At 44.0% G+C, this 19,658-nt stretch overlaps 1 protein-coding gene across 7 annotated transcripts in view; it reads right to left on the reverse strand.

Moving 5' to 3' along the window:
• Nucleotides 1-19,658, reverse strand: part of UNC5D (unc-5 netrin receptor D) — a 482,399-nt gene that overhangs the window by 46,907 nt on the left and 415,834 nt on the right. For all 7 annotated transcript variants that reach the window (XM_053660062.1, XM_053660063.1, XM_053660060.1 and 4 more), the window contains 2 exons: nt 17,960-18,337; nt 13,373-13,457 (listed from right to left, as the gene is read on the reverse strand). In XM_053660062.1, the coding sequence (XP_053516037.1) occupies nt 13,373-13,457; nt 17,960-18,337 (463 nt within the window). The remainder of the gene's footprint in view (nt 1-13,372; nt 13,458-17,959; nt 18,338-19,658) is intronic.

The following is a 19,658-nucleotide window of genomic DNA, read 5'->3' on the forward strand; positions in this document are numbered from 1 at the left end:
AGGAGCCGCACCGGGTCGTGAAGAGGTGATGCCCAAACCTAGCCAAACAACAACTCCTGTTCTGCAGTACCCACCCCGTTCCAATGACATCGGAAGGTCATGCTGCTTGAAGGGCAGCTACAGTGCAGAAACTGCTGACCATGGCAGGTCTGGAGGTGTATCTGTGCACATCTTGCTCCTGCTTTCAATGTTGTTTGACCTGATTCTAGACTTGAGACATGCCACTCTCTTCAGGCAAAACCACCAGCTCTGTATTTTGAGATGAGATTTTCGTTGTTGTTTTTGTCTGCCATGCTGCGCTTGGTAATTATTGCTCCCTCCTTCCCTCCGTATGGTTTCTATTACAGATTAATGTAGGTTTGATCACCTTTACCCAGAGTATCACTCAGGAATGCAGGAAGGAGAGTAATGATAGTTTTACTATGCCAGACCCTGGGTCGATACATAATTAAATCATATTTTAATGGAATAGACATAAAAGGCAGATAGATGGGAGCTGTGTTTTTGTCTTAAAATTAAAGCTCAGAAAGCAGGGTAGGTCCAGTCTTCTATAGTTTTCTACCCAAGAAAATACATAGTTTTAACAAATATTATTCTCTTTTTCTCCTTTCATTAAAATCCTCACATGTTGACCTAGGGGGCTAACATTCTGTGGACAAAAATCAAGGTTTGAGGTTTATTGTTTCTGTTGTTTTTCTTTGAGTCAGACACCTATCTCACGCTCTAGCTCTCAGATCAGCAAGAATAAAACAAGAATAAACCTTTGTGGTTTGCATACTCCCAATTACAAACCTACTTTGGCCCACCCCTGTAGTCCATTAGTTGGGGCTGGGAAAGGAGCAGTTATAATGGTGGATTACAAAAAGCAACAAGCCCAGTCACTGAGGACAGAAGTATATGATTGTATTATTAAAGGGTTTAAAGATCTGGGTCACCCCACCACCAGGTGTTATCTGAAATAGGGAAGGGAGACAGTACAGGGGGAGCTGGGGTGGGAGGGTCTGAATTTGCTGAAATTTGAGCAACGCCACACTGCAAGATTAAACTGTTTGCATATGTTAAATGGCTTTCGTTTACACACACATTCATAGGGTGTTTACCAATTAATATACTAAAGGAATCACAAATCATATGTAAATCACCAGTTCCTAGACACAATTTAAGCCTCATCTTTCATGCAGTGTCAGGCTTGCGTTCAGCTTGTTTACTACAAGAAGTGGAACGATGGCTCACTGAAGGTACTTTACAGTGAAAACAGTGAGGGAAAGGGGGAAGAGTGATCTATGCAGCGTACTGCCACGGCATTTTCATATCTGCTAGGCTGTGTATTCATTTGCATTTTGAATGGGGGAAAACAGCCTTCTTCTCCGGAGGAAACCCGAGTGCCATTTCCCAGAATCATTTCATTTTGGGCGGGGAAAGGAGCCGGGAGAAGTCGGCCCCAACAGCACTGCGTGGCTGAGGAGAGGGCGGGCAAGGCCTGGGCTGGAGTGCCATGGCCAAAGTCACACCGCACTGTCAGGGCTGGGGCTAGAATCTCCTGTCCTGGTAATGTTGGTGGCCGCGGGTTTGGGTGGAGAGTTGGGTCCTGGAAAGAACAGCTGTTCCCTGGGGCACAGTCTCCAACCTGGAATTTTTAAGGTAAAGTGTTGGCATGAGAGTTGTTAGGACTGTACTCATAGACACTGGGCAAAGCTGTAGGAAAGCAGGGCCTTGAGCTATAAAGTGCTCAGAACAGAGCCTTGCATGTTTCCTATGAAGGCCACGCCAGACTTACGGACTTAACACAGATTTGTTACAGTTCTGTAGGTCAGTCCTCTCACCTACCTAATATAAAAATGTCATCAGCCCTGGCTGGTGTAGCTCAGTGGATTGAGCGCGGGCCTGCGAACCAGAGTATCGCTGTTCGATTCCCAGTCAGGGCACATGCCTGGGTTGCAGGCCAGGTCCCCACTGGGGGACACATGAGAGGCAACCACACATTGATGTTTCTCTCCCTCTCTCTTTCCCTCCCTTCTCCTCTCTCTAAAAATAAATAAATTAAAAAAGAGTGTCACTGGAGTCCTAGAGAGGAATCTGCTTCTTTGGTTCTTCCAGCTTCTAGAGGCTGCCTGCCCTGCTTGGCGGGAGCCCCTTCTTCTGTGAGCCAGCAATGTGGCATCTTCAAATCTCCGCATCTGACCCTGATACTCCTGCCTCCCTCTTATACGGACCCTGATGTGGGCCCACCTGTGTAAGGTGGAATAATCTCTTCATCCCAAGGTGCTTAACCTGAATCACATCCACACAGTCCCTTCTGCTATGTACTGTAACATCTGCACAGGTTCTAGGGACTAGGATGTGGGCATCTTTTATTTTGGGGGCGAGGAGGTACCAGGCTTTCCATGGCTTACTCACTTTAAAGTGAGAACATAGAGACCCCTCTGCTGCTGCCGTCCGACCCAGTATTTTCTCCCAGAGACCACAAATGGACCGAGGAATCGGCTGACCTTTGTGTTACCATCACGGTTTCAGCTGCCAGCAGACCCTCCGTAATTTCCATGTCTGCATCCAACTTTATGGAGTCCTGGGAAGTTATTACGGTTTGTCTTAAAGATTATAACTAAGGCGGTCAGGAGGTTGATCACCCAGGTTTTTGAAGGGCTGGGGGAGTTGTGTTAGCACAGAGGGCAGCCCCAGTATGGGCTGGTGTCTTCTCCCAGCACTTTTATTGAGCTAGAACTGAGCAAAGTGGAAAGGGTGATATATATTAAATATCTTAATAGGACAGGTTATTTCCACTTCCAGCATGGGCAATAAAAGACATGGCACATACAAATAAAAATAATTACAGTATGTGGTGTCCCTTTACAATGTGCAATTAAAGTCATGAACCGGTGACTGTCCTCTTATTGAATCAAGGTGCACCTTCCATTCAGATTAACAACATTCACAAACCTTTGTTATCTAGTCAGTGGCATCTTTAATTAAAGACTGCTCAGGACCACTCCAATCACTTCACATTGTGAGCCCACGGGGGCCTCAAATGCACTTTGATTAAAATGACACCAATTTTTATTTAGGCATGCTTGTTTGTAGACCAAGGGGATGTGAGGTGGAAGGGGTGTAGCAGGCAGGGTATAGTGAAACTCTCCTCCCCCCCAAAGCAGATCATAAAATGACAATGTGAGGATCCCTGCCCCCCTTTTTCTTGTTCCTCTTTCTCTTCCCCTCCTCACTTTTTGGAGGTGATGGCATTCTATTCTAACCTGAATGACTTCGTGAAGTAACTGTCGTGATTTTACTGTGGAAAAGAGCACACGCTTCTGCTAAAGGTGCATTAACCCTTCTTGGCCATTAAGATACCATTTGATAAATTGCCCCTTTTATTACACTGCACAGAACTGGTAGCCTGAAAGAATTAATGTTTCTGAAATAGCAGCAATTCGCTCCCCGTGCACTAGCAGAAAGAGCCCCTTTGTTTGTGACTTAAGAAGCACCCTACCTCCTCAGCAGCCCCCTGAGCCTGACATGGAGTAGTTAGTGACAAATCCCCCAGAGGGGATAGGTATGTGCCATCGATTTGACTCTTCCAAACACTTGTAAAACTCACAGCAGTGAACCGGATTTGAAGCCATGATGGCCCATTGAACAGAAATGGTCATTGACAGAGATAACTTGTTCATTTCCACCATCACTATCTAGTGAGGAAAGCCTGGCGAAGTGGACGGGGACAAAGCCGTTCAAAGTGGCATAGGTCACCTGCCCACTTGACTGGTCACTAATCTCCTAAATGTACCCCCAGCCACCCCCCCCCCCCGCCAGAGTCCCTCCCTGGGCTTATAAAATCCACCTCTAAAGTATAAGTCATGGGCCAGAATGTTCAGAGAGATGGAGACTGGAAGGAACTGATGCAGGGTGTCCTTTGAGTCTTCACAAGGCTTGTGATTTGAGAGTGAACAGTTCCTATGTAAGTATCACTGGACTAATCTTTCCTCTGAGTCTAGGGAAGTGGTAACAGTCCAAAGGGAAGATTCTAAATTCTTCTGCTATATTGGCACAGAGCAAATTCCATGGACTTCAGAGAGCTTCTCTATGTAATTCAAAGAAATAAGGATAGACAAAATAATATCAAAACATAGCATTTCTATGGCACTTTATAGGTTATCCCAGACTTCTCATACATAAAGTCCCTTTACTGCCTTTACTAAAATCCTGGAATACAAGTAATAATCAACAAAATATGTAAATGATGGAATTGCAGTCTAGAGAAAGAAAATGACCTCACTAAAGTCATTTGGGCTATAAGTGTCCAGGGAGATTAGAACTTAGGGCTTCTGAATCTCTGTATTCTCCTCATTCTATGATGTCACCTTGTTTCTGATCATCTTTTAAAAAATATTTAGAGAAAGTGAAAGAGGGCAAGAAAAAACTTGATAGGTTGCCTCCCACACACCCCCAACTGAGGGCCTGGCCACTACCCAGGCATGAGCCCTGACTGGGAATCGAACTGGTGACTTTTTGGTTGTAGGACACCACCTGATCCACTGAGCCACACCAGCCAGGGCTCCGTTGTGATGATTCTTCTCTCCTCATGCGATGTCAATGACCAAGTCTGCGCTACTTTCCTGACAGATTGTGTATATGCTCAGTTCAGTTCAAGGAGCTCCAGGATAGGCAGATTCCTACCCACGAGGAAGGCACAGAAACTTATGGATGGCGGAAGATTTCAGCCTGTATGAAGCAGGCAGGCACGGTCTCCGTCCGATTCTGTGACATGTTTCTCCAAGCTGTACTGCTGCCACGTGCTGTGGCCAAAAGCTTGACGTGGGATTTCCATTCAGCAGTCACGTTTTTTTCTTGATCATAAATATTACTTTTGCCTTTTTAGTCTTGAATCAATTTTCTTCCTATCCCTTTTCTTCTCAGTCCAAGAGCTGTGCTTATTCCCTGGAAAGAAATCCAGAGTGGCTCCCAGAGCAACTATTATCACAAACTCTCAGGTGAACTTCAGCTGGCAAGTCTCTCTACTAATTAATCATCAGTTCCCAAGCCAGAATGCTGGGAATTACCTTCAACTCCGTCTCCTTCAACGCACATGCGTGGACACATGTGCATACGTGGCCGATCTTGCCGAGTTCCTCCCCAAGCACCTCAAATCTCCCCACTGACAGCGATGTTAGGGTTAGAGAAAGAACGTAAAATGTTCACAACTAGATACGAGGGCACTCAAAAGTAGAATTTATTATCCAAATTATCCAAATTGAGATCCTACTCACTGAGGGTGAAAACGGTCACTGTTAATAACTGTGCTAGGCAAAATGAGGCACATTGTCACTGTGCTCACAAGAAGGGTATGGGTATAGTGAAGACTTGAACTTGGGTAGTGGCAGTGGACATAAAGCAGAAGATAATATATCTAAAGTGTAAATATGACTAGGTTTCCTGAACCTAAGCTTCATCAATCCCTACCCACCGGGTATATTTCACTTTCCCCAATTTTACTCTCTCTTTCACATGCTGTTCTGATTTGCTTAGTTCTAAATTACTTGCTGGTATTTATTCATCTGTCTTTTTGAACTGTGCTATTTTTTTTTTGGACTGGAATGCGTTTTACTCTCTGTCTTCCAGTTTTAGGTCAATTGTCACTTCTTCTCTGAGCCCCTTCTGAGCCTTTGGACAGGGTTCATCCTTTCATTCCTGATTAACATTTGTGTATCTTTGTCACAACACGAATCACACCGTCGTCTCATTATTCTTTTGAGTAACTGGTTTTGCTTCTGGGGCTCCATCTATTACAGTATGAAGCATCTAATTTCCGTAGTAGTTGCTAACAACTGTGCTTAGTGAAAACACCCATGGTAGCATTTCATTTCGATTCTGTAACTTTCCAGTAACATCTAGTTATTCAAATAGTTTGAATTTGTTTTTAAGACTCATTTTTGTTCACTTAAAAACTTTAATCTTATATCTGATTCACCTCCATCCCCATCCCTCAGTACCCATGTGCACGGACACACACGTTGTACGTGCACACACACACATGTGCACGTGCACACACAGGGCTCTGGATGCTCTATCTGGAAAGGAGGAAGAAGTTGGAGCTTATTCCTATGACACTGTGAGTGAAAGAGAAGGAAAACATACATCTTATTTCAATGGCAAGAGGATGATCATCTTCTCGGGTGACTTAAAAGTTTCTGAAGATAACCCTAAATGGATTCAGTAGAGCTGGGTGGTGACTGCAAAGGCCTCAGTGGCAGAGGGTGCAGGTGACTAGATTGCAAACAGTTGCACTGAAGCATCTGTAGGTCCTTGTGGGTTTTAGTTACGACTGCTAACTGGCTCAACCCTGCTGTCTGAACCTCTCCCTCACGTTGTGGTAGCCCCTGGGAACCCTGTCTTCTGGCTCACTTACCCAACTCCTGGCCATGGCTCATCTTCTGTACTTCTTGGGAATATGGGAACCTGGGAGATATGGAAGTGCTGTTTGGCATCAGCAGTACACCCCCTCTTCTCAAAGGTTTTCCTTTTTCCTGTTCTCTAGCAGCATGGAACAAGGCAACAAACTGGTAAACAACAGGAAAATCAGGTATCCCTGTCTACTTTCTGCAGATGAGACTTCCTTTTCGTCTCTGTAGGTCCCAACCTGCCATCAGTAGGGAGAACAGGGCATGGTGTGGGAGTGGTAGCGCCCCTTCTGATGAAATGATTCCTCTCAGCAGGTTCTGCAGGGAGGCAGGGATATTACCCTTGCCATTATAGCTGTCAAATATCTGAAATTAGAATGTCAGGGTGCTTAGTTCTTTTTTTAAAAAAATAAATCAGTTCTGAGCTTTGTTCATTTTAGGAATACAGAACAAGTGCACAGTGTCCCGGAACCTCATCCTGCTATGTATATGCCACCTGTGTCCTGCAACCAAGCCCTCCACCAGAAATGAACAATTTCACATAAGGGATCCTATTTTCCTTGGCACACAGTACCGAGTACGTTTGGTACCTAGTAGTTGTTGACTGAGCTGAGCTCATGACCTCATTTGTGAAAAGTGTTCCAGGCGTCCATAACTTCACTGCAGTGAGAAAGGGCAGTGTTGTTTTTCATTTGTTTGTTTTGTTTGGGTCTGAGGTGGGCATAGGTGGAGGAGGAATGGAGTGAGGAAGTTCTCTAAGCTGGAGAAGGCTAACAGACAGGCAAATCAGCCCAGAAGGTTTTAGTCAGGCTTTTTTCCCCATGGCAATATTCTGGTAGAACCAAAGGTAGATGCTCTTATTTTGAGCTCAAAAGGCAATTTTTGACAGACCACCAAACTAACTGCAGTCGCCTGGTGCCAGTGCTTTCTTCCCTTGTAAGGTACCAGCCTCAGAGTCCCCAGAAGAGGGGTGTGCAGTGTCCTGGGTCCCTGGGATGGGAGGTCTCAGGATGGCCTCAAACGTCTGCTTGACATAAAGGGTAGTTTACAAACAAACTCATTTCATTAAAATTCCATTTCCACATGTAACATGGCCATTCAAATCCATGTTTCTTTTCACTCTTCTAGAAAGGAGGTCCTCCAAAACAGTTTAAGGACATTTCTGAGAGCTTCAGTCCTCTTTTAGGCACGATATGTGTGGAAGTGTGTGTGTGTGTGTGTGTGTGTGTGTCTCCTTATCCTTTGGTTTTTGAGTGCATCCCTGCTATGGTGAAGGAGGAGCCATGCAAAGCCACCCCTCAGGGGAAGCCTACACTACCGTGCTCAACTGTGAGCTTGTTCTTGAGGAGGAAATTCTGTCTCCTCTCTTCCACTTCCCATCCCTTCTTCTTTTCTGTCTTTCTAGTCTTGGATTTAGTCTTATCTCATGCATTGCTAGTAAAAGTCGCTGCACACCCAGGGCACATCAAAAAGGGTAAAGCTTCATACCAACTCCGTGTCGCCCTTCCCAGTCCCTCCCCCTGAGATGGGCCTATTTGATAGGGGGGGTAGGAAAAAAAAAAAACAGAGGAAAAGAAGTCCTTGAAATATCCCTCTGGGCTGAGCCCAAAGTCTAAAAAATACGTTTTTTTTTGTGTAAATTCTTCAATAAGATCACATACATTTCCAATTCTAGTCTAAGCATTTGGTCAGGAATATCCACATGACAGTGTAAGTGGAAAAAGAAATGAATGTTTGCCTTTGGTTTCATTGCTTCTCAGAAGACAGCTCCATATAATCATTTTTGGTCCGGTTCTCTACACTCCAACCATGGGGTCGGGAAGGGCGCAGCAGGAGAGCTGGGAGAGGACAAGCGGGAAGACTGTGCTACATCATTTTCCTGCTGTAATGCGTGTGGCGGAATTTCTGAAATGAGACAATTGATTTTGGGGCCTCTTGTTTAAACACCTTAATTTAATTTCATTAAAAAAAATCAAAACCTGGTTAGAGAGGATTAAAAATTATTCCTCTCTAAAAGCTCTTGGAAAAAAGAAGTTAAAAAAAAAGACCAAAATGCTTCCACATTGAAGTTGGGGACTAGAGGCAGGCTTCCTGCCTTCTGGACGGGCCTGCAGTATCAGAGGCGGCTTCTGGCATGTGCTAGATGCTCCAATACCCTGGATCCAGGAGGACCCTGAGGGCTTCTTACCACAAATACACGAGCAGGCCACATTTCACGCCCTTGCGTTTCTGTGGGGCTACTCTAGTTCCCATTCCTCTGGCGTCACGTCACTAAACACCCCCACTTTCTGAATGCGGCGCTAGCTGAAACCTAACTCTGCTCTATGGAAAGGCCTGGTGTAGAGCGGGATGGAGGTGCTTAAGGCAGTATTCTGGCATCCGAGTGAGTTCAAAGCAGGGAAAACGCCTGGATTTAGCCACTCTTAGAGACTCTTCCCCCACCCCACCTACTAGAAAATGTACCCTGGAGCTGAAAATCATGGAGTTACAGCTTTTATGCCTTTCCTAGTCTAGCTTAATTTCTACTGATCTTTTAGATTCAGCACAAGTTACATTTCCTTGGAAGCTACTCTCCTCACCATCCCCTCTGAAGTCTTCCCTGGAATAGATTAGTGCAAGAATAGATCTATTCTTCCACTGCTTTCTGTGAAATTCCCTAGTGCAGTGTAATTCCACACTGAATGACAAAGTTATCATTGTCTTCCCAAATCTGGGTCTCTCTCTGTCCATTCCGTGATGTATTTCCATAACTAAGCATAAGCCCTGTCCTTCATCGAGCGTGTCTTACTGGACTCAAGAAAAATATGCCTACTTAAGCCTAAATCGGAGAGAATGATATAGCCTAAAACTACATTATAAGACTGAAAATCTTGCTTTGGTGCTCCCACCTGCTACAACCTGAGGTAGAGCTTAAATTTTCTTGGTCTTAATTTTCAAGTCTATAAAAATTAGGATGATTATATAGTGCTTACCATATAGAACTGACGTGAACCTTAAAGGATATACTTGTAGGCAGAATGCTTATATCAAATACAAATGTGTCATTTAGGTTTTCTTATTTTATCATCTTTGAGAGAGTTTCTCAAGTGAGAAAGTGATTACATCACTTTCTATCATGCCATCCCACAGTGTCCCTATAACTTAGGTACCCACTCTGGTTTTTCAGATAAGGACTCAGAGTCACAAAGAGCTTCATTATCTTACCCAAGGTCACATAGATAATAGCAGGAAAGCCTAGATCTGAACACAAAGCCTCCGATACTTGAGCTCACACTCTTAGCCACAGATCTCAACTGTTTCCTACTTCCTATGGTGTCTTCTAAGAATCCTCCCTGGAGTGAGACTTGCTTTTTTATCCTTCTCTCAAGTCTCTAACATAATAATAACAGCAATATCCCATATAATTCTAAGAGAAGTTCAACTTGATCTTGCCTTGCCTAGTTCTCAGTTTGCTCTTACAGAGCTATTCCAGGGGAGGCCTCGCTACAGGGGACAGGAGATGGAAGGCAACCTCAGAAAGCTGTTTCCTTCAAGTCTCCACTGTCCAGGACAGGTGGCATCCTTTAGTCTGTGAGCTGTGGAATTGGAGCCAGGCACTTTGACGGCAAACCTCAGCTCAGCCAGTAAGCAACATGCCTTGGAAAGCATGTTTGCTTCTTGGAAGCATTTTTTAGATTTTTTTTTTACATCTCTAAAATTGGTATAAAACCCTCCACTTTTTCAACATTACTGTGGAGATTAAATGAGTCAAAGGTCTGTGAGAGCACTTTGTAAAATTACACTAAAACAAGAGCAAGTAATCACTAAGTTTTTCAAGGATGCAAATTCCCCTTCCGGCAAACCATTTAAATTGCGTATATGTACAAAAAGTCAACAGGGATCATTTTCCTAAGCATCATAACCAACCCAAAAGGCCAGATTGCTCAGAAAGGTTGGCGAAATTGATTAAGATGGTTGTTCAAGTCTGAAAGTGTAGACAGACCAGGGATATGAGGAAGGAAAGTGACATTGTTCCACTTCCTGGAAAGTACAGAATGTCTTCTCTTGGAGGTTCCCCAAGCAATGCAAGGAGGCTCCCAAGAAAGACGGAGTACATTCCATTCAGACACTGAAGAACCTCACTCAGAACTTGCCCAAATATCACACTATAACCAACCCTCTGAGGCTATTTGAATATGAGGCATTATTTTGAGTCTGTGATGCATTCCCCACAGCCATGTCCCGGGAGAGATAGTGCAGAATGTGGACCAATGATACCAACTACAGTTTCACTAAAATCATCTCCCTGCTATACCAGGGATTTGTTGAGAAAGGTGCAACAGACATGTAACATCAATAGGACAATGAAACAGACCTTAACCTCAATACAGCACAGAGGTGTTGTTTGAAGATGCTCCTGTCAGTCTGTGTGTGGAAATGATGGAGTCAGAAAATCCCATCCTCACACCTGTGCATTAAGAGGGAGGTCCCTGTGGTGGCCCCAGGAGCAGAGATGAAGGGAACAGCAGCAGGGGGTGGGGGCTTCCTTTGCACACAAGTTCAGAAGGATGCAAGGGCACCGTAAAATGAAAATGGGTCTTCCAGTGACATTCGAAAGAAAAGGTGACATGAAATGGCCTTCTCCTGATTAATCACAGGATGGAAAGCTGAAGAACTCAGATCCCAGCAGTCTCCCGAAAGTACCAAAGATACTTGCTATTTTTAGTAGGTTTGGGGGGTGGGGTAAGTCGTTTGGAGCTCCTCAAAAGGGAGTGGAGATCGCCAAGGGGACTAACGGGCAGGACCCAGGCACTGGTCACTTCCTTTATAGAAGCACCTGGAAGGGTTCAGCAACAGGGAAAAAATGTATGCTTCCTGCAATTTTAATCTCTCGTCCATTTAATAGATGGGAAAATGCACACACCTCACAGATCTGAAGTCTTGGATGAGCCATTTCTGTCCACCTCCCTAGACAGCAGTGCTGAACTCAGTGATGAACGCAACACCTCATACACAGGTGGAGAAACCAAGCTGGTTAACACGGAATCTGCTGAGTCAGCAGCGGTCCATGGAGTGACCTGGTTAAGCCAAACCTGTCTTTCAAGGTCTGTGGGATCTGCTGAGGTTTTATGCATTTCTCCTCCTTATTTTATAATTACAAGATGCCCTGAGTGATATTTCCCACATTTTGAGCCATTTTATGTAGGTCCTTGCATGTTTGATACCTTTTGGCACGTTCTAGCTCTGACCTCCTAAGAGGAGGCTTCTAGTAAGAGACAGGGATGGAGGTGGGCTATAAATTAGGTGCCTTTGAAGATGCGAACTTAGCCCCAGGTTGGTGCTTACATAATGAGGCGGGAGACCTGAGGGGTGGAACTGAGAGGACAGATTCCGATGAAGGGAGCAGGCTGCAGAGGTGAGGGTGTGAAGGAGGCCATAATTCAGGCCGGGCTGACTGCATCCTGCCTCACACAGGCAGGGGACACGGTCTGCCTCAGACCTGGGGACACGGTCTGAGACATGTGATTTCATGGTTGTGCAAACATCACTGAATGCACTTACACAAACCTATATGGTACTTGTATACGACTGGCAGCAAGGCAGGTTTGTTTACATCAGCATCACCACAAACGCCTGAGTAAAGCACTGTGCTTTGACGTTGCTAGGTGACAGGAATTTTTCAGCTCCATCGCAATCCTTGCGGACCACTGTTACACACACAGTCCATCACTGATCAAAATGGCATGAAGCAGTGCATGGCTGTACTTGATTCTTGCAGGATGACGTGTTTACAAGCGTATGTGTAATTGATCTGGACCTTAATTTTAAACAGATATGAATTCAACCCCAGGGATAACAAAAGAGGCAATTCTTATCCAGAGGACTCCATTTTCAGGTTTGCTTAACAGATTTTTGAATAAACTCTTCAAATCTCTCTGTTTCTTAGCTTCCTCTAATGAAGTAGAGGAAACTAAGAGGATCATTGAAAACGAGCATCCCACAGGTAAAGGACCGAGCTCCACAGGACACGAAAGCCCCACCTCCTACAGTTTCCATGCAAATCCTCCGCAGCCTCTCCAGCAGCCAGCGAGCAGAGCTGAGCTGAGCATTTCATTCGTGCCCATCCCTCTGCACTCTAAGCATTAAGATAAAGCCACTGGGCAGCAAATCTTAGGAAGATAGCTATCAAAGTCTGTTCAAACCATCTGTTTCTCTGGCTGTTTTTCCTTTCTGTGTTTTTCCTTCATGTGTTCTTTCTAACAACAACAAAAATCTATTCTGAAATAACCACAATATTAAAACCGAGAAAATGCCAGAGGAAAATATGGAGCTTGTGAGAGAAATTGCTTTCTAAAGAGGAGTTCAGCTTTACCGTGTGTGGTGGTGCAAGGCAACCTTTCCACACACATTATAGTCGTGCTAAGAAAATAACCCGCTACTTTCATTAAAAGAATATGTGACAAGATTTGTATTTGTTCATGTAATTGAATTTAATGCTGCAGAAATTTGTCAGGCCTGAAAGCTACCGAAGCGAAGACCATATTTTTTACATGAGGAAAATTGCCCAAGAAATTGTCTCTCCTGATTAAAGCAGGTCTTTTGCTGACCTGAAAAGGTCACAGGCCAATCATTCCCTGCATTTGCATAATCCCTAGCACCAAACAGTGCCTCCAGGATTGATTTTTTTTTCCCTTTTGAGAGGAAGATTAAGGGAGGGAGTCCAGGTTTGTGGAGAAGCCCTGCCTGCCTCCCAGTTCACTGTTTTGCAATTAGTGCCTGCTGTCTAAACCTCAGGTTAGTTACCGAAAGAAAACCGTGAGGCTACCGGTACGTTCCTTCTAGCGCATAGATTGGCAACTGTGTTTTCTTTCTGTATTTGTCAAGTAGCTCGTCTCGCAACTACACACCTCCATGTCACATGTCTTAAAAACTTTGGATTCTCTGCAGAGGCTCCGCGCCATGTTTAAGACATCATTGATACATCATTCTTTTCTGTCTCTCACCTGGGTTCACCTTGGTTGATAGACATATAAATCTCCCAAGACTTCTCCTCCGGGATGGCGCCGTGGGGTATGAGTAAACTCACGCCTGAAACAGAGAAAGCCCAGAGGTTATTCGTAGACTGTGCAATTACTGTGAGGCTCCTCCACTGGACACCTTGTGGCTGCTCACAAATAAAGGACCTTCTCACAGTGATTTGTGCCATCTGGTCCTTGGAAAGTTTGCGAAGTCCAAAATGATAAAGGGGACAATGATATTTACTAACACTGACATACAGAACATATCATTCAACCAACTCTGTATTCAAACTAGTTTTTAGTTAGGGTCTTCCTACCATGTTTAAATTCTCTTTAAAAAGTGGATGTCATGCACTCTCAAACATATCTGAGAATACAATTTATCAATATATCAGTTAATCTGCTCCAAAGTTAAAAAAAAAATGTGTTCCTCTACCTTGTTTCTATTCATTCATTTACTGAAAACATATCTGGGATGCTGGGTGGACTGTGCCACATTTTGCTATAAAACCATCTTGTAAATTGTGCATCTTGAAGTAAGTTTACGCTAGAGATCAGAGAAGTACTGCATTTGGTCAAGAAAACTGGAGAAAGAAAATGCTTGGATATGGTTAGGAAGCTTATAGGTTGTGAACGGCCACTATTTGGCCCTATATTTGTAAATAGAAGCTAGAAAAGGTCAAGGTTAAAGGTGACTGAACCATATTCATGTCAACATGAAATTGTGGGAAAAACCACCTCAGAATCTTTGCTTTAGTAAAATCATGTAATGCAGGGAGTGAATGCAAGGGGTGCATCGCACTGAATTTGAAATGCCCCCTCTCCTCTTGAGGGCTGGGAAGTAAATATTTCACTTTGGCCAAGAGAAAAGAGTCCAAAGAGTGATTCTCTTTAATGTAGCTGCTTGTTTATATAAAAAAAAATGAAATAGAGACACAGTAAGATCTTTGCAAAATAAAATCTCAAGGCATCCTTTTATCCTTTGAATAATGTAGCTCCCACCCTTTCTCCTTTCATTTGAGCTAATGTAATCACACAGAAAGCTTTTGAGTTGCTGATACTTTGAATCTAGAGATGGCAGGCTTTACTGATGTCCTTCTGTGGGCCTGTTTGCTGCAGAATCAGGGGCTGCAAGATCCATGGCAAAACAAGTTAACTGTGATTTACATTTACGAGCATTACTCAGTAACGTGCTAGTTATCATCAGTTTCTTTCACTAGCACTAAGAATGAGGCACATTTAAATTTTGCTTACAGCTTTTCAGCAAGGGAATCCATTTGTATGCTGGACTGTAATGCCAGTGGTAGGAGGACTGCAATTGCCACACTGTGGAGGCCTCTGATCAGGCTCCTCCTTGCATTGCCCATCTTTCCTTAAATGTAGTTGAACAGAAGTTGTAATACACGGTACGTTCAGTGTGTGTGTGGATGTCAACCTGGATACACACCATGGACATTGTGTATTCTCTCTGTGTGTGACAGAGTGCTTTTACTCTGTTGCCTCTTATTCAGACTATCTAGGCCATTATGAGAAGAGGCATTAAGTCGCTACCATTTAGTTATAGAAGGACAGGAGACTATCATCAAGAAGTAATGCCATCTTAGGCAGTTAACCCAAAAGAATAGTTTTATAGCTCACATTTTTTCTTTCCTGCGTGCATGTGTGTGCATACGTGTGTGTTTAGTGAGGTGTAATTTATATGCAAGCAAATGCATGTTTTAAGTGTGGAAATTGATGAGTTCTGACAAAGGGATACTCTCATGTCACCATCATCACAGTATGGACACAGGTCTTGTTCATTGCCATATGAAGTTCCCTTATGCCCTTCAGAAGCCAAAAAGTGGTAATGGCTTAGTGCATCAATACACAGAGCACAGTACCCGGCACAGAGCAGGCCCGCATCTGACAAATCATGAATTTATGAATAAATGAGTAGGATTCAAAATTCTGAGTCAAAAAAAAAAAAAGGCCAGGCTTTGAGACGTGCTGCGTTCTGTATGTCATGAGGGCCTGACGGTCAACTCCCAGATCCAATCAGAACAAACATGGTGTGGACTTTTGAGAAAGGGCTGTTTGTAGAGCAGACCACATCTCATCCCTTTCAAGTCAGCTTAACTCCCTTTGTTTAGACTGAAACATTAGCCATAACACTCCCAAAGTCCACCTGGACCTACAGGATCACGGGAGCTGTACACTATTTCATCTTTCTTTCAATCAGAAAGTGTGTGATTATCCTTTAAACACACTTCCCTCCTTCCAGCCAGAAATGCAAACTGTGTATGGAGACTGAAGGTAGGAAAATGGAGGCAAGAGTGTGCCAGGATGATAGTGTTATATGAAGGATGAACTGTGGGAGATCTTTATCCTGTGGCCCCCTAAAGAAGTATCCATTTTTAATGTCATTTACCAGTTACCTCTAATTAAGGAGATATATACTCTTCCCCAAAACTCCACCTGGTACCCTGACAGCCTTTTATCTGATATGACAGCAGAACCACCTGTCAGAGTTTCTTCTTTCATATTTGGCATAATAAATGACTTCAAGAGTGCCCTTTTCTGAGAAAGCACTGCCAGGCACCAGACTATGATTTGGGATGGACGGCAGTAGAACAAGCTAATTGCTGTGTCTTGCTTCTTTACATTTTAGCTTCCCAGGCATATTTCGCATTGATGTTCTGTAGATAACAGTGTATGTTTCACTTCTGCACATTGACTTTTCCTGAAATTCATTTTGGGTGAACAGCTTCAATCTTGTGTGGGGCTTCTTGTTAGGAACTTAAAAATGCCCCTGTATAGAGGACGTGTTTGGGAGCCAGAGACAAAGCCCTTAGAACCTTTTGTTTTCAACACCAGCACTTTTCAAGTCAGAAGGGAAGGAAAGGAAACATCTATTTATCATTTCATTATATGATATGATATTTATATATCATATAAATTACACCTCACTAAACACACACACATTTCATTTTGTTCAATGACAAACATTAAACAAAACTAGCCAATGAGTGGTCAGTCTTGGTATCCCCTTCACACATGTGTAAACACATAAACACACAAACACACACTAACATATGAGGATAGGCACAGCGGGGAGGAGTGTGACTGGTCTGTTCAACCAAAAACTACTGAGAGCCTGCTACATGTCAACCACTGGTTAGACTGTGGAGATAAGTTAAAAGCACAGTGAGTCAGTGTGTAACTTCTGTTTCTGATGAGTATTTGTGCTCCTCGAAAGGACAGGGTTTACATCCTTTAGGTTTCTTTTCTCCAGAACCCTACACTTCCAGTTGACGCGATTCTTGCAAGAAGGGTACTCGGTAAGTATGACTGACTGAGTCATGCCATACTGACCTGTTCGCCACTGTCACCGGGGAGGACTGCCTCACACATAGACACTCAATGCCATGTGTACATATTTCAACAAAGACCCTTACCATGTCCTAAAACGCTGACCAAGGAAAATTGAGGACATTGGAAGTTTAGAAAACAAAACCATTATTAGAGCTATACTTGAGGGCTGCCTGCCTAAAATGAAGTTTTCTTAAGAAATTGACACAGGAGAACAAGACTATTCATCAACTTGAAACAAACTGCAGTCTCCAGCCACTAAGCTAGCAGAGGATGAGTTAGTGGGAATGGTAGCATCAGACTAGTTCTGTTATGGATTTCGTTTTATAAGATAAAATGTTTCATTGGAGAGATAGGTTCACTCTCTAGAGAGAAGTCCCACAAGGCGCCCATGGTCCTGACGCAGCGCTAACCTGTTGTGTAGGAGGACTGGGGTACCCAGGGCCCCCTTTCCCCTGCAGCAGCCAGTGATGGTGGCTATTGAGAGCACACCTAACCCCTGTTGCTTAGAAAGCAGAGGAGCGATCACCCAGTTTGGTCTCAGATGGCAATCTTGAAGACTAATCCATAGATAGAATGTCATTTTTAAAGAGATCTGGTCTGTACACCTTAAGTATCCTTGTCAAAACATCTAAGCAAAAGGAGAAAAAGTTCTTGAGAACTAAGTGTGCTTATGATATAGCCTTGGAACTGTAGTTTTTTAATTCAAAAATGGTCCCTCATCAGTGCTCATCACGAAGTAACATCATAGCAAGATCTACAGATACTGACAGCATATGACAAGTCAGTCACTGACCAAGTTCACCTCCGAGTGTCCTTTCACTAAATTACCTACTGGTGCATACAGAAACCATGCTTGGCAGGAACATGTATTTGTCAGTCATGTCAAAGAATGTTCTCATTGCTTCCCGATCATGTTCTAGGAGGCATGTTTCAAAGGGACTTGAAGTCTGGGGACCAGCCAAGCCTTTTGAATTAGTCCGGTCGTCAACTCTAGCAGGGCATCAAACGGAGTGTTCGGTTCACAGGGGTGAAGGTTGAAAACTCTAATCTCAGCGTTAGTTCTGGTTTGCTGCATCAATCAAGTAGACTGTCAGGGCCCCAGTGTAGATCTGATAAGTGGATGGTAAACACCTTAAAGTTAATCTGATGGGAGGTAATTGTGTAAATACACAATGTTTAAACAAACGCTGGAAAATACACAAACGCACACTTACCACCCACCTGTATTTGGCATTACTAAGCGTCCTCCTAAATGGCCAAAGACGCCAGTTGTCCTCAGTTCTGTCCTTGTGGGGAGTGATGACAGATTCTGCAGGTAGGGGGTTTTGCTTCTGGGGTGCACCGTACTGAAGCCCCGGTTGTTTCCGTGGGGAAAAGTCCCGGAATGGTTCTTGCCATGGTAGTCGGGTCTCTCAGATACTCCCAGAGAAACCATGAATGAGCTCTGCACCTTGACTTTGATGTCCGACAGAGGGTTAAAGAGGGAAGACTCAGTCATCAGTTCCTTGTCCAGAGGGTCCTGTAGGCAGATGGGACCACTGTACGTTCGACTCACTGTCAGGTCTGGTTGCATGGAGGGGTTCAGGAGCAGCGAGTTGCCTGGCGAAAGAAAATGGATCTGTCACTCAGGAACTGACTGGCGCCGCAGGAACCCCTTTATTAAAGTCCGCCGCCACTAAGTGCGTAACAGCCCCTGTGCTTTCCCGCTCCTCCAGCCAGAGCTGGGCCTTCAGGGCCACCCTGAGCACCTAGAGTGGCCCTGTTAGACTGGTCACTAGTGGCTAGGGCCTTGGACTCCTGGAACCTGGCTTGCCCAGGCCATTCTCTAAAGGCCAATGACCAAAATATTCATTTTCCAGAGATTCTTACATGTGATCTTTTCAAGACAAGTATTTCTGGCACTGCAGGTATTTTTGTTTATGTGATTTTAACTGGCAAAGAGAAACTAAAAAAAATGGAAGAAAGATGTTTTATAATCCAGTTTGGAGCAAAAATAACATCTGTTCATTTTAAATGGCAGGAGATGACACAGCGTGGTGACTACTGGGTGGTGCCATTTATAACTGTGGTGCCCACACATTGTGTGTGAAATTCGGGGCTGTTTCTGGGGCTGGGAGAGGAAATGATGTGTTCTCAGAGCAAAAGGGTCAGGGGACCTCACAAGTCATCCCCTGACTGAGTAGCCAATTTGCTCTAATAACGTGTGTGTCACTCTGAGAGACAGAGGGGGCACCACACGGGGACAGAAAAACATTCTGTGTGGAGGGCAGCTCAGAATGGCTTCCCTTCTGTCTCACGACAAATGGAAAAAGCCATCTTCTCCAAAACATGAGAGATTGGACTTTCTCATCTGTTGGGGCTTACCAGTTTTTCTAAGCCAAATACTACAACAAAATGCTGCGATATTCTCTTGTGATGAAGTAATCTCATTTATTAGTAAATAACAAAATAACCCTCAGTCCAAAACCTGCCACCCATATCAGTCCGTCAATGTGACATCTCAAATTGAAACCCAAACCATATTAAACAATTTTCCTTTCGGGCCTGACAAAAATGTTTAAAGTATGATATTTTTGAAAATGTTGTAATCCCAGGCCATATTGTGTTAGCCTCTATTGTTTTTCCATTTTCATAATCTGTTGCAACCCCAGCAGGAAATGCATAACCCTGACTTTTCCCACCCCTCGTTCGAATGCCCTAAGAATCCAATGTCACAGAGACAGAGGTTCAAAATGAGATGAAATAACCCAACGGCTTCTTGGTGATGCGGTTTTTTTCATGCTTGAGGCTCTTTCAGTCAAGGAACTGTGCTTTTTAAATGAGCTGCCTTGAATTCTATGGGCACCAGCCTCGCTCTTGCTTCTGGTTTTCCCAGGCAAGAAGTGGGACTTGAGATCCAGCCAGCATCTGAAAAGAGTTG

The sequence above is a fragment of the Artibeus jamaicensis genome, unplaced genomic scaffold, assembly GCF_021234435.1.
Source record: "Artibeus jamaicensis isolate MK-2021 breed Jamaican fruit bat unplaced genomic scaffold, CSHL_Jam_final scaffold_833, whole genome shotgun sequence".
In the NCBI taxonomy this organism is placed as follows: Eukaryota; Metazoa; Chordata; class Mammalia; order Chiroptera; family Phyllostomidae; genus Artibeus; species Artibeus jamaicensis.